General features: G+C 49.0%; 3 protein-coding genes across 3 annotated transcripts; 1 reads left to right on the forward strand and 2 right to left on the reverse strand.

Moving 5' to 3' along the window:
• Positions 1–746: 746 nt before the first annotated feature.
• Positions 747–7,008, reverse strand: EDB82DRAFT_546602 (uncharacterized protein; the record flags this gene model as incomplete). The annotated part of the gene is made up of 8 exons (XM_025726942.2): positions 747–1,401; positions 1,451–4,045; positions 4,509–4,513; positions 4,789–6,106; positions 6,165–6,286; positions 6,342–6,395; positions 6,684–6,905; positions 6,943–7,008. The coding sequence occupies 8 exons, from the start codon at positions 7,006–7,008 to the stop codon at positions 747–749; spliced, it is 5,037 nt and encodes a 1,678-aa protein (XP_025581459.2).
• Positions 7,009–7,460: 452 nt separating this feature from the next.
• Positions 7,461–10,216, reverse strand: EDB82DRAFT_546603 (high-temperature-induced dauer-formation protein-domain-containing protein; the record flags this gene model as incomplete). Its single annotated transcript, XM_065609468.1, has 3 exons — positions 7,461–9,293; positions 9,426–10,055; positions 10,121–10,216. The coding sequence occupies 3 exons, from the start codon at positions 10,214–10,216 to the stop codon at positions 7,461–7,463; spliced, it is 2,559 nt and encodes an 852-aa protein (XP_065463860.1).
• Positions 10,217–10,417: 201 nt separating this feature from the next.
• On the forward strand, positions 10,418–14,199 carry EDB82DRAFT_504706 (mitochondrial protein Pet127-domain-containing protein). The gene has a single exon (XM_025726945.2). It carries the CDS (start codon positions 10,549–10,551, stop codon positions 13,828–13,830), a length of 3,282 nt encoding a protein of 1,093 aa, XP_025581461.1. The 5' UTR covers positions 10,418–10,548; the 3' UTR covers positions 13,831–14,199.
• Positions 14,200–14,218: the final 19 nt, after the last annotated feature.

Consider the following 14,218-nt stretch of genomic DNA (forward strand, 5'->3'; position numbering starts at 1 on the left):
ATTCAATACGAACAAGATCTCATTCAACAAAAGACATAATTATTCTCACAATACTATTTCCTCGCTTACTTACATGTCTGCAATACAATCCCTGTTCATAAGACAATAACTAATTCCCGAATACAACACAACCCCTTATCATCATGCCCTCAACGATTGCCACCTCTGCCTCATGCCGATCTCATTTCTTTTGATAGCCCTACTAGAATAGAAATCCCCTCTCTTTCTTTCTTTCCCCACACTTGACTAATGTTCCTCAAGGTGCAAAAAATAAATGGCCGATAGCCCAAAAAGTTGGTCCAGGGTGGCATCGGGTGACTAAATCGGTTCGCCTCTTATTCTGTCAGACAATCTTTCTGTATCCTCGAAGCGTTTGCAGGTGCAGAGTTGCGGCGGTGCGTCGCTCGTTCCTATTCCTTGTTTCACTGCATAAAGTCATGGGATGCATATTGCGTTGCTATTTGCCTTTGCCTGTGCTCTATCATGGATGCCGCGTGGTTTGCCGCGTGGTTTGCCGCGGCTACTTACAGCAAAGTGACAGAGAACATGTGTACACTGCTATATTTGTGTCTCATCCTGAGCCATTGATAGGATAGTTGAAAATCATACTTGATACCATAAACGATCAATCCTGATATGTCATTCAATCATGCATCACTACTGCTCTACCAAGTATCACCAATATACCCACCTCATGTAAACGTCAAACCCCAGCCATTAATGCACTATACATCGCCTCGATCTATCTATGTCTGCCACATGTGCTCGCTGAGCCCAAGCAATTTGTCCTGCATCTGCCTCTTGGCTGCTGTGGCGATTCCGCGCTCGGGGTTCGCCATGGCTTCACTGTAACATAGCTCCACGAGTGCCTTCAGCTCATCGTAAGAAAAGTTGTCGGGGTCTTGTGCGCTTGTGCCCCGCTGTTGCGCCTTGTCTTCTTTTGCCTTCTCCACGATAGCATCCGCTCCTTGCTCGTATAGAGAGAAGTAGTTTGCTGCACGCGCCAGGTCGACACCCTCTTCCACGTTCTTGAGATTTTGCTGAAGTACAAGGATGTTGAGCTGCATACGTCCGCAACCCTTGTCGTTCATTGGCGACGCCTTGCCTGCGTTGCTTACAAGGTAGCAATTGATGAGCAGACCCAGACCAGTCCTGATAAATGCAACCTCCTTGTCTCGGAGAAACTTGACAATGGTCTCATCGAAGAACACCAGCTCTGAATTGAGGTTCAAAATCTGCGGATCAGGTTCGCTGACCTCCTGGTCGAGAAGGTAGGGTGCCACCGTGGGTGACAAGGCAACGCCGAGAGAGTGGACTATGCGGCACCGAATCTCCATATGGAGGGTGAGTAGTGCTGTTCCTGCGAGTTCTTCAAAGGAAGATACGATGCTGTCAAATGCTCTGATCGCCGATTAGTATTATACTCCACTCACTGGGTCGTGCAACTTACTGTACAGTATCCTGCGTCAACGGCAGTGACACAGGTCCCTCTTCACCGGCGCCCTTGCTAGGCTCGTTCATAAGAGTCCATCGTCGGTTTGAATGTCGGGGCAGGTTCTGTCGTGACGTATCCGTATCGTGTGTCGTGATTTGACGCAGCCCAGAAATCTTGACAGCAAGCCATTTCATGCTGGTATACAAAAGACAAAGAGATGAAATCGAATCTCGATCTTGGATAATGTCGCCCGAATCTAGTGGCGATTCGTTTGTGAGCTCCATCAGCAAGTGAATTTCCTTTTCGGCCAATTCCCAATCCATTTCCTCTGCCGTGAATAGTTTCTTCATGGTTTCTTGTAACTCTCCTTGATCCAGAGAGAAGCGCGCTGATGATCTCAGGTTATCGTTACTGATCTCTGTAGCTTGGTCTTGGGCTTTGACCACAAGCGTTTTGAACCAGCTGAAGCAGCGGTCATAATATCGCATCATCTGAGTTACGATCAGCGAGCTGAGTGCCTGGTCTGGCGGTATCGTGCCCAGCATGCGACAGAATGCTGTCACGACCTCAAAAAAGGCCGTCGTTCCTCGGAACACAGGCCGACGTGCAACCTGATTCCAGGCCGAATCCTGCGAGAACGCGTCTGCTTCCCCAAATACAGTGTCGCTCAGTTTTGCTAGGGTCTCGTCCAGTTGCGGCTGGAAAACGTTGACCAAGAAATTGTCCAGAAACGTTGTCAGTGTGCTTGCGGCGAGGTCTGAGCCAGGAGGAACGATGCTTTTGAGTCGCTGCAGGAACACCAATGTCGGTGGCAGCAGCAAGCTCATATTGAAGACACTTGGTTCCACTAGGGATTTGTACGAGCCTGTCGTCTGATGGCTACTGCCGTGACCGCCGTCGCCTCCCCTTCTCCCTCCCTCTGGCGCGCTTCGCCCTTTCCTGTCTTGTTTCAACCCAGGGACAGCGTCCTGTATAATACTATCAAGTGCATCATATTCGCTCGTCATCTCAACAGACTTCGTGTTGGCCTCCGAGAACTTGAAGAGATGCTCACGTACATCCTTTTTGCCGTGAAGAGTATCTCCTGGGTTTGGGGAATCAAATTGGTAAACGTCAGCGTCTGTTGTAACATAGTTGTGCAGCAAAGATCGAATCTCGTTTTGGTAAAGATTCCACAACTCCTTGAAGCTGCCAAGGAGGGCGCTGTTGTTACCAGCGCCTTCTCGTCGGATGAGGACTTTGATGGATTCGTGGAAGACGCGGTGGCCTTCTCCAATCGCCTCAAACTTTCCGTATAGCGACCACAAAAGATCGTAGATAACATCTGCCCTCATTTGTGTTTCGCGTGTGCCATATACATGAAGACCATCGCCTCTGGCCGAGCCACCCCTCAGGGAACTAGGGTGCCTTTGGTCTACTTCGTTGATGGTCTCATTAACGATGGTAAAGAGTTCAACTGGTAGTCGCTGTTTGAGTGTCTCGACGGCATTTTGTAATCGTCCTAATCTGTTCAGAGATTCTACCAGTAGCCCAACATAATAGAATGTATCGGCTTCGGGGTTCTTCATTGGGTCCTCTCTGATTGTCTTGTCGACATCAATGGCATCGAGAACCATGTGAAATGGAGCGATAGGCTTGATGTCAGTATAGCCTTCTGTTACAGCACCTTGCGTCTTGGCCAGGTTCTGCCATCGTTCCTGGCAATACGGCGACTTGAGGTAAAGATGCTCGTGTAGCTCTTCCACCAGAATGTCCATTAAAGCAGTCTCTTGGTTCGCAAGATAGCTCCTCAAGTCAGCTAGGGCGCCTATATCGTCTAGTTCAGGCTTTCTTAGCTTTCGGAGAGCACTCTGTAATACTTCTACAGCCGTCAAGAAACGCTTCTCGGATATTCTTGCCTCCAGCTGATCTGGTACGGCACGGAGATCATCAAGCTCATTGAGTGTCTGCAAAAGCGCATCAAATTCTTGCGACGATTTGGAAAGCTTCTTCAACTCTGGATCTGTTGCACAGAGGCTCGTTTTCGAGCTCGCCAGCGACTCCTTTAGTGCCCGCACTCGCTTTTGCGACTGTTGAATACTGCTTTGGATCTTGTGAAATGTACCAATCGAACTGTTGAAGCCCTGATGGTGTTCATGAACGATTCCCTTCAGAGATTCTTGGAGATAATTATGCGATTGCTGAAACTGGCCGTATTCATGAGCGCGACCAACCGAGCTCTTGTCGAGAAGTTGCAGCGACAGTTGGACTGGAACGCAGTCGTCTTGGCACATTGAAGGCCATTCTTTCTTGATGTGGTCTATAACCTCGGTAATTTGTCGTGCGGCATGGGTGTCAGGGACGTGTGATTGTCCTTGTCCCTGCAACTGGGTTTGTGGTATACGTGACCGCGACGACATCTGTCGAAGACTAGGCGGTGGTCGCGGTTGCTGGGTAGTTGGTGGCGTGGCATACCGATCGCTCCCGTAGCCATCTTGATAGCCAGATCTATAGTCGTCGTTGGAGCGGCCAAAGTTGCCGTAGCCGTTACCCTCACGGGGAGGAGGTCGGTCGTATCGATTCGACATGTTGGTGATAGCGGACGGCGAAACGTTTACGAGATATTGGCCGCTTCGAAGCGCATTGTCGCTATGGGAAATGCAGTATATAGAGTCAATTTAGCTCTGGACTGGAAATTTGATAGCCCAGATGCGCAAGTTCAAAAGTGTCAATTTGTTAAGTTGGGGTTGTTGGTATGAGAGCTGGATGTCGAGGGGTCGAAGCTTAGGTTGGTTGACGAACATTCAGCTTCGAAATGTTAGGGCGGTACGTACCCCATAGCTCTCTTGAATTACAGGAGCCAACCACTCAACGAACTGGATATGACAAGTTCGATTCTTACTACAATCGGGAAGAAAATATACATGTCTGACAATGTTTTTTCGGATATATTTAAATATCACTTGTAATGTATCTCATGCTGAATGTCTGACAACATCCAAGCTCTTTTGCATGAGGCTGTGTGGACTCTGAGTTCAAGGTTAATATTAAGCAATGGTACGGGAAGAACTAACTCCATTCATAATGTCACTACAATACCTACGTCAAGTAAATGGAGACTGTAATAGGTTTTCTGTAATTTTCACAAATCACTAAAGCCTCGATCATCAACCAGGAAATAAAAGTCGTCTGTAGTTTTGGTATCATTCAGAAGTCGTTGGTTATTATTATGAGCGAAACGTTTTAAGAAAATAAGTAGTGGTATCAATTTATGTCGTCCCTTCCCTCTCACACTTCATGAGCCATGTCAAAATTCATCCTCGTTCAACTCTCCATCAGTTAGCGCCTCCATGCGAGGTCGCTGGTGGAGGAACCAGATGTTGATTCTCGTCCTCTATCGGCTTTGGCAGTTCCTGCTTGACTGGACCCTCGCTGGGACTGGCCTTTGGCTCCTGCACAGTCGTTCCGGATAGATCCGCTTGAGCTATACGACCGTCTTGTGTTTCAAGCTGGTTCTGAAGCGTTGCTCCAGGTTGTTCCGCAGCCTGCATTCTCTTATCCTTTTCCAGGATTGCCTTGGCTAGACCGCGCACTCCATCCAGGATCACATCTTGTCGATCCCAAGCTAAGAACCCGGGAGTTCCAGAAGCTCGGTTCAGATGCACCACCTGGTAGTCCTTGTTCGCCCAGGCGGGGCAAGAATAGCTTACCTTTTTAGGTCGAGGCAGTATTTTTTGCTCTTCACTCTGGTCTTCGTCGCCATTGAACACACTAATGGCAACCTTTGGCTTCTTAGCATGTTTCTTTCCCTCCACGGGTTCAATCTCTGAACCGCACTGTGCCCAAAATCGGAGAGCAGCTTCGGGACCGGGCAGCCAAATCAGACAAGTGAGGGTGATGATGTCCTTTTGTGAAAGCTCTTTCTTAGGACCCACGCTGCGAAGGACCTTTAGCACATAGAGCAGTAAGCCGGTAGGCGAGTCGCAGAGGGCATAAGAGAGGGTGTTGGGCTCGTAATCTTCGCGGGCATCTTGCCCCAGATTGATCGCAGATTTCTTCTTGTCCAGCCGTGACGTCTTCCGCTTCTGTGTAGCCGTGATATCGTCCTTGGTATATCCAAGAACTGGAGAGCTTAGGATACGAGCCACTTTCCACTTGAGCCATTCGCTTGCTGAATCTGAAAGTGTAGGGGATGTAAGAGGAGGTGCAATCATATGGAATCCTAAGCAAGATTCTGGAAAGTTGTTCGAGAGATGTCGGGCCAGTCTCCAGTCAATGGCAGCTGGGGAAATAGAAGCAGATCCGGCGTTGCTGGCGATGTAGTGTTCATAACCCAATCTTCTCATCAAGTCATCCAACAATTTCGCTGTTGTAGAAACCGGGGGAGCACTGGGGGGCAAGGTATCACTGAACCCTAGCCCAGGCAATGATGGGATCACGACATGGAAGGGCCGGACGCCCCCGGCATCTTCAGGGTCACTGAGGGGTTGAACAAGATGACCAAGTGAAAGATTAGTGAGAGGGAAAGGCGGTATCAAGAGAAGAGGAATGGCGTTTGCATGAGGTGAACGAGTGTGGATGAAATGAATCCGGACAGGTGTTGGCGGTGTGGAAGTCTGGAAGCTGGTTCTGAACTGTGAAAGTGTGTTGTTGAGCTCTTCTTCGTGATCCCGCCACAAGAATGATTCTTGCCTGGATAAAACATGTGAGTTGAGTTCTGGATTGTTTACACATGAGGAGTTTAGCTCACCAGAAATCAACTAGAGATTCAACTTGAGGCTTTGGCTCCCACCAATCTTTAGAAGACGGCTCATGAGGTAGTCGGGTAAGCTCCAGCTTCTGACGCGTAATATCTAGATATTTACTCGATACCTGGGAAGGGGGGTTAATAGTGTTCCTAACGGCGGCGTTGTCTGTCTAAACTCACATGTATGCGATAAGGCTGAATTTCCTTATCGGAGACTCCGGATTGTCGTTGTTGCTCTGACATGTTTTAGGTTCTCACTGTACGACTCAACTACGTCCGACTGCTTGATACAATATGGTGTCACAGGTGGCCGAGTATGGTGAGATGCTTGACGACAGATCAAAACAAACAGGCAAGATGGAAAAGACCGAGAAATTAAACAAATGCGACTCGTTTTCACGAGCTGAGTTGCTTTCGTAACCCGGCCAAAATCAGGACCCTTACACCCACCCTTATAACACAGGACCCTGGCCCCGGTCGTGATAGCTGCGTGGACTAAGAAGACCCTGACGTGGCTGACACCCGCTGTGGCTTTAGTATATGGGGAAAGCGGCACAAATGGTCCGAATCATGTTGTGATTGGTACAAAAGGAGAACTTCCTGGTAGATAGTGGCGGTGCATGCAAATCCCCTTGCTGCTTCGGAAATGATCACTTTGGGCATCAGACGTGGCTTTGACCCGTTTTGGTGTATGCTTAGACAAATCATGTTTATTCGGCTACTACCTTCTGCCAACTTTTGCTTCTGAAAACAGGGAAACTCAGCTGGTGTGGAACACTACAAGCGGGGGCTTCCTGGATGGTGATCTGGCTGTGGCTGATCCTGACAACAAACTAGCCACCTCCATCTGTCACACCGCATGGATAGACATGAAACGCCGGCTGAGGAGACAACAAGGCTTGACAACTCATCCCATCATGTGATAACAGAATGTAAGGAAGAACAGTCGAGACCATGAGAAAGCTGCCTCGATGGTATATACGAGATATTCGGCTTCTTCTTAGGCTCCAATCCATATCCGAACGCCTGTATGCATCCCATTCCTTATTGTGTAACACCGCATCGTCTGGTCTCTAATCCTAAATGAACTGTTGTGATGCGCAAAGGTCATGAAACAGTCTAACCAGCAGTTTTCCGTACTGGCTTTTGGTTGGCTTCTGTGACTAACTCTTCCTCTTTGGGAATGGGGTACTGAATGGGGTTTGTATGTAGCCTTAGCGAAGCTCCACGGTCCATTGCCGTGCAAGCGACTGGCCTACATGTGCATGGATGGCTACTGCCGATGGAATTTGGGACTCCTCAACTATTCCGTGGTGGTGGCTGGTTACTACCTTGCGGCCCACCTCGAAGATTGATCTGCCCTATTCGTGACACTATGTTGCTGCCAACTGCGTCAACAGCACCCCGGGGTGAAGTCAAAGTTGGACCTTCTGGGGCTGTTTCTTGGACTCGGAAGAGCTTAATAGAAGTCCCGTTCCATATTCCCATAGTTCCTCTCGAAACTTGCATCTCGTTTGTGAATACAACTCCCCATAGAAGAGACTCATACCAGCCCAGAGCAAGCTGAGACCACTCAAATGAGTGTACGCGAGGGGCTGAAGGTTCGATACCTACAATTCCAACACCTGAGATCCGCCGAAGCGTTTCTGGTGTCGGGATATCGGCGGCCAGTTCTTGGCGTGGCAAGAGAGCTGAGACCTGTTGGATAACGGCGAGGATTGTATGCAGCGGCAGTTCCAGTAACCAGCTGTCAATCCAGTGAGCCGTTGGCTCAAATGCACCTGCCTGCGATTGCCCTGATATTGAATGCCCACCCAAACTTGTTGTGCTATTCTGCCGTGAGAAACTCGGAACACCGGCTGGCATCTTACCGCGAGCCTTCTCAGACATCCCCCTCAGCTGAGTTGGGAGAGCGTCCTCAGCGTTGGGAGTCGATGATCTCCTGGATGGCGCTTCACTCGAAGTCGACCTTGCAGGGGTCTCTTGGTGTTCTTCGTCATCACTATCGTCGTCTTCATCATCGTCGTCCTCGTCGTCTCCAATTGCAAACGCGCCGTCTTCTGGAACTTCCTCCAATGATGAATGACGCGGGTGAGCACTGCTTGGGCTTCTTAGGCTATCGACTGAGCTGCGAACGGATGTAGCCTCCAACAGATCAGCATGTTGTCCAGAGTCTTTTCTTCTTCTATTTCGTCTCTCAATCTCTTCTTGTCCACTCTCAAGAGTAAATGAGCGCAGGGCCTCGACTCGCTTCTTGTTCCTGAGGATAGCAAACACAAGTTCAGGATTCTTGCGATATTTGTTCTCTAGAATGGAATTAATAGACTCCAAAAGCGAGTGCAAAAGGGTATGGTTGGTTTCATTGGCGAGAAGAAACGAGGGTGAGGACATAGAAGAGAACAGCTGCATCAGTTTCGAGCTACTGGTGCTACTCAGGCCCTCGAGGTAAGGGGCAATGTTATTAATCACCGCCAACAGAGCCGGGTATATCGCCGACAGCTTCCCTTGACTCGTGGTTATCAGATTGTAGATGGAATGTATGAGAAAGTCGGCATATGTGCCCCTAAAGCCTGGCACACGAATCGAAACCGGCAAGCTCTCCTGCCCTTCGAAGTACTTGTTCAAGTTGACCCCGAAGTTCGTCTCTACACTTAGAGTCTGGAGCAAAAAGGCGCACATACGCACAACTCCCTGCTTGGTAGCGTCGTTTTTATACTCGAGGGCGTAGAACAGGGCGAGTACGACAAAATCGTGCGCTCTCTCGGTATCTACAATGAATGATCGGAACCTCTTGTTGCATTGCAGGATCTCCCAAAAAAGCATCAGTATTTCGGGGGCGAAATGGCCAGAAGACTGAGTACCCGGCAGATATGAAGTCTTCTCTTGAAGAGGTTGGTTCAGTATCCGGGTCATTCCGTCAACGATGAATTGGAAGTCCTGAGCCCGATGCAGCCGACCTAAGAAATGACGATAAGAGTTCTTGGGCGAAGGATTCGACGGGCTTTCGGGAATTGGGTACAGAAGAAGTACCAAAAGAAAATGCAGAGAGTACGTAACAAGCATTTGCTTGCCATCCTTGAACACAAGGGTGTTGTAAGGGACGCGCCAAGTTGCGGGATTGTATTTTAATGTCTAACGCAAAGTGAGTTAGCATTTACTTATGCGAGGATATCTGTGTAGACGGACCGTATTCAGCAGAGAGCAGAGCACGGAGAGCACCACTTGTTTGTCTGGGCATGCACAGAGATGAGTTAAGGTTCGCACACCAGTCTGTGGAAGGACGCCGGCTGTCATGTACAGACTCTGGCCAGCCAGGGTCAGGAGAAGACGCAGGATTTCTGATCGATTGCTTTCATACTCCTTTGTTGTTGCGACAGCTGTATTGCACCCCACGCCACTCTGCCATATCGCATAGCTAACCTTGGCCCGTCCATGTGGCTGCCGCGGTAAAGTCAAGTCGGAAAAGAATAGCAGATCAACCAATGTATCCACCAACTCTTCTGCAAGTGGCTTGACCTCTTCAAAATGTGCGGATTCGACTTTGCGCTCGGCTTCCTGGGCTTCGTCAAAGATGATTTCATTAGCAATAGCAGCCTGTCGAGTGCGCTTCCTCCGCTGTCCCCAGAAGAACTGTTGTTCCCATTCGCCCAGAGAGTCTTTCTCATATAAGTAGGGCAAGATCCGGGTCAGGACCCGGACACAATTCAATGCCTCGCGCTCTGGAGCGAGTTCGGGGTCAGGGAAAGATGGGTGATGACGTAGGATGAATAGGCGAGACGTGACGGCCAGGATAAGGGTTTCTAGGTTTTCGAGGGCGCGATCGCGAGTCCTCCGAATATCTGTAGGCGTGAACAAACTAAACACGTCCTCGGAAGATTCAGGGAGCTCCCAGAACTGGACAGCATAATGTTAGCACACGAGCTACACTCTCATACAGACTCAGGGTGGAGTGAACGAACAGAGGTCCAGTAGGCATCATCTGCGGGTATATGTCGTTCTTCGCATAATCGAAAGATGCCCCGTTTGAAAACGAGCTTAGAGTCACTCGCGCCCATTGTTAATGCATGAGAAAATACCAGGAAAGAGACTGCGCTTCAAGAGGAATTCTTTGTGATGTCCTCTTGGAACTTTGGGGGGCTCCAGGATGACGAGGTGTTGCGCTACTGTATGGGAACGGATACCTTGCTTGCGTGCCCCGGTGTTTTAGCTAACCAATCACGTGTCATAGTATACGTATCCGAGATATTACCGAAGTCGTTGATGCTTGTATAGAACTTTTTTTTAATAGGTACATTTGGAAGTCCCTTCCATTGTGAAGTGTCAACTTTGATTGACTTTTTTTTATTTCTCCCCTTCGGTGTCAACCAATTTAGAGAAGGACGCCTCAATGCTTCGAGTTCGGAGAGGATTGGGCTCTCCAGCCGGCTTTGCAAGCATTTGTCGACCGTATGTACGATACCCCCGGCAATGTACACCCTTCCGATCGTTTGCGACAGACCCCAGCCTAGACAATGCCTCTGAACTCCCCACAGACTCCAATTCTCACACTGAGAACATTCCGAAACCTCTCGATTCTACCTCGGACTCATTACAGGAACGTGTGAGCAGAGCACACTTGAACGAGGCGCAGGAAGTGAAGGAACAAGTGGAAGCTGCCAGTAATGACACCAACTTCAACGAGGCACTGGATGTGGTCCGTAGAGTTTATGGTGTCGAACATAAAGAAAAGAAGGAGAGAAAATCTAAGTCCCCGCCCCAGACTCAAGAATCAGGCAATGCAGAAGAAATAATCTACGAAGACAATACGCTTGAGATAGATTCACCAGCGGGAACTCAACAAACTGCAGTATGGACCTCTCTGCGCGAGAAACTACAACAGAAGATATCGCCGGGATCCCTATACACGTTTCGGTCCACACGTGACGATTCCGCCGCATTCGTCACCGATCAGGATGGCGCCTTTATGTCCAGAAGCCTGGACACAGAGCAGGATGCCGAACCGACGGAACAACAACTCTTGGACGAATTAAAGAAACAGACTGGAAGCGTGAAGAAACGCAGTTCCAAGCTGAAATCCGGAATAAAGACACTCATCCCCAAGACAATGGTGCTTACACCAGTCGAAAAGACTAGGGCAAAAGAAGTTCCTTATCTGGCCTACAATCTGGAGAAGGTTCTGTTCAACTCTGGACCTTACCAGCTCCAGGATAGGCGCACCCAGGTTTACAATTTTGACCCTTATTTGGGCACAATCATGCCAGTCGAAGAGTTTGATTTCAACGCATTGAAAGAATATGTGACTTCTTCCAAAGATGAAACGTTGACAAAGCTGAGTGCGAAGCACGGCAAGAAATACTGTGGTTCAACTTCAAGTATGACATCCATGCTCGCACAATTCCACTTCCTTCTGTCAGACTGGAGGAAACCAAACTTTGACCAGTTGTCAAAATCCTTCAGAGTTGAATTTGAGTCGTTCACCATGCTGACCCGAGCACCGGTGGCTGCATTCGCACGTTACAAGGACGGTGTGTATGCTATCGATGCCGACAAGGAGTTTGATACCGCGAATATCCTAAGTATGCTGGGAAAATCCATGGAAAAGCTCCTGACTCTGCCAAAGGAACACTTTGAAAAGTATAGGAGATCTCGCTCCCACGAGCTGTCGGACGAAGAGAAAAATGCCGACGAAGCCTTTCATTACACAACCCTGGGCGATTTCATGATGCGATCGCAGCTTGATGCTCGCGATAAAAGACTCCCTGGCACTGGTGTCTTTGATCTTAAAACACGCGCCGTTGTTACTATCCGCATGGACGTAGGCGATTACGAAAAAGGCGTCGGCTATGAGATTGATTCCCGGTTCGGCCAATGGAATTCATTCGAGCGCGAATACTATGACATGATACGAGCGGCGTTTCTCAAGTACTCCTTGCAAGTAAGAATGGGACGCATGGACGGCATCTTTGTTGCTTTCCATAACACCGAACGGATTTTTGGGTTTCAGTACATCAGCCTTGAGGAGATGGATCAAGCTATCCATGGAACAATGAATCGCAAGGTCGGCGACGAGGAGTTTAAAGCAAGTATCGGTCTCCTGAATGAACTGTTAAACAGAGCTTCGAAGAAATTCCCTAAGCAATCGCTCCGACTCCATGTTGAAACAAGACCATTGGACCCCGCCGTATTGTACTTTGTGGCTGAGCCTGTTAGTGAAGAGGAAATGCAAAAGACTCAGGACAAGGGCAAAGCAGCTGTGGAACGATTCGAAAAGCAAATTCTTGGTATATCACGCGGCGACGGTCAGGACGGAGAGCCGAACCTAGGGGAGAATATTGCTTCCCTTGAAGAAGAGGAACGAATCATGAAGGGCATTGCAAATCCTGAACCCGTTGACGCCCCGGAAAGGCAGAAGTCCTGGGACGAGATGATGGCCAAGGTAGACCAGTTCGTGGAGAACGATGCTGCCGGGCTGGCTAATGTCAGAGAGGCCATCGAGCAGGCTCTGGAACAGAGCGGCCTGCTCGCAGGGAAATCAGAGGAGGAGAGGCATACTTATCTCAACGAACTTGTGGAGGCCTTAACCGAGGATTTGGGGGATGGCAAGGAAGGGGTTGATGAACAAGAAGACGCTTTCAACAATTCGGCTGTGGGTGATCTACAGCAAGCCACATTGTCTTCTCTTGAAGGCAGCGAGGGCTCCGCACAAATCGAGTCAAGCTCTGAAACCGAAACTCTCCCGGGGCAGTTGGACGAGGCATCTCAGGGCGCTAGTTTTGACTTTAACCTTGAATCCCAGAATGTTGAGTCTGTTGATGAGACGGTTGCCAGTCGCGTCGAGGACAATGAGATTGTGGTGGATGATATTGCTGGGGAAGATGATGCTTCTGCCCAGACAGTCGACGAAAGCGTTGATGGAAGCGTCGAGCCAGCGACCGACATTGTTTCGCAGGATGCTTCTTCCCTCAAGGATCTCATCCTTAAGGTTGCTGAAGGTGTCGAGGTCAACATGAGCAACTTGAGGACGTTTGAGCGAATTCTGTCAGAGCTGGTACGAGATCAGAAGCAGCTGAGCAACGAGATAGACGAAGATGACTTGGTTGGTATCGATAACAGCCCAGCAGCCACGGACGACTCCCCCGAAGCAAGCCAGTTACCCCCTGCAGGAGAAGCAACTTCTGACCGAAAGGCGCCTGGAAAGTCCGAAAAAGAAGTGCTAGGCATGTACGTCACAGTCCGCAATAAGGTCGACGGCCAGATTGTGAAACGTGTCGAATGCCGGAACTTTGGAGAGGTGCCCGACTGGTTGGTGGAGTACACAATTACGGAGTTCCCATCAGACCGGGCGCAAAAGATCTTGACCCAGATGAAGGGTCGCCGAAGAAAGGTGATGGATTTGGACCCCAGTATGCGTACCAAGCAATGGTTCAAGATGTGGAATGGACAATTAGAGGAGCGTACTCGAGCTGGAAGGAAATCCAGGCGTATGCTCACAGAGAGAGAGGAGCAACGAGGGATTAAAGTTGCGTGGAACGACAAGGCAAAGAAGTCTGACAAGAAGACCACCGAGCCCAGGAAGAAGGCTGCGCCCAAGAAGAAAGCCGAGCCTAAGAAGAAAGCCGCGTCCAAGAAAACGAAATCATCAAAAAAAGATGAAAGCGGGACGGATTGAGGTAAATGTAAGATAGCATGACGGGTGTCAAAAACTTATTCGTGTTGGAGTAGCGAGCTCCGTGTACAACTATTATATGTCGGCTAAGATGCTGAACGTATCTTGCATGATTTTCCAATTAAAATACTTAGAGGGAAGGTAGTTAACGGCTGTATGAAGAGACGCAAAAAGAATTCAAGATTTATGCCATCCAATAAAACGTACAAGAGTATATAGTAAAGGCAGATGAGACTTGGAATAATCCATCAATATGAGGAAGTTAGTTGTATCCTAGAGTTCGTTTCGTAGTTATTGTAAAGTCCTCATGGTATAGTTTGTGTCAATCGATTATTTATGGTGACGTTATCCCCAACACATCCTTGTCTGAACATGTTGGGTCTGAGTTGGT

The sequence above is a fragment of the Fusarium venenatum genome (genome assembly GCF_020744135.1).
Source record: "Fusarium venenatum strain MPI-CAGE-CH-0201 chromosome Unknown EDB82scaffold_3, whole genome shotgun sequence".
Lineage (NCBI taxonomy): Eukaryota > Fungi > Ascomycota > Sordariomycetes > Hypocreales > Nectriaceae > Fusarium > Fusarium venenatum.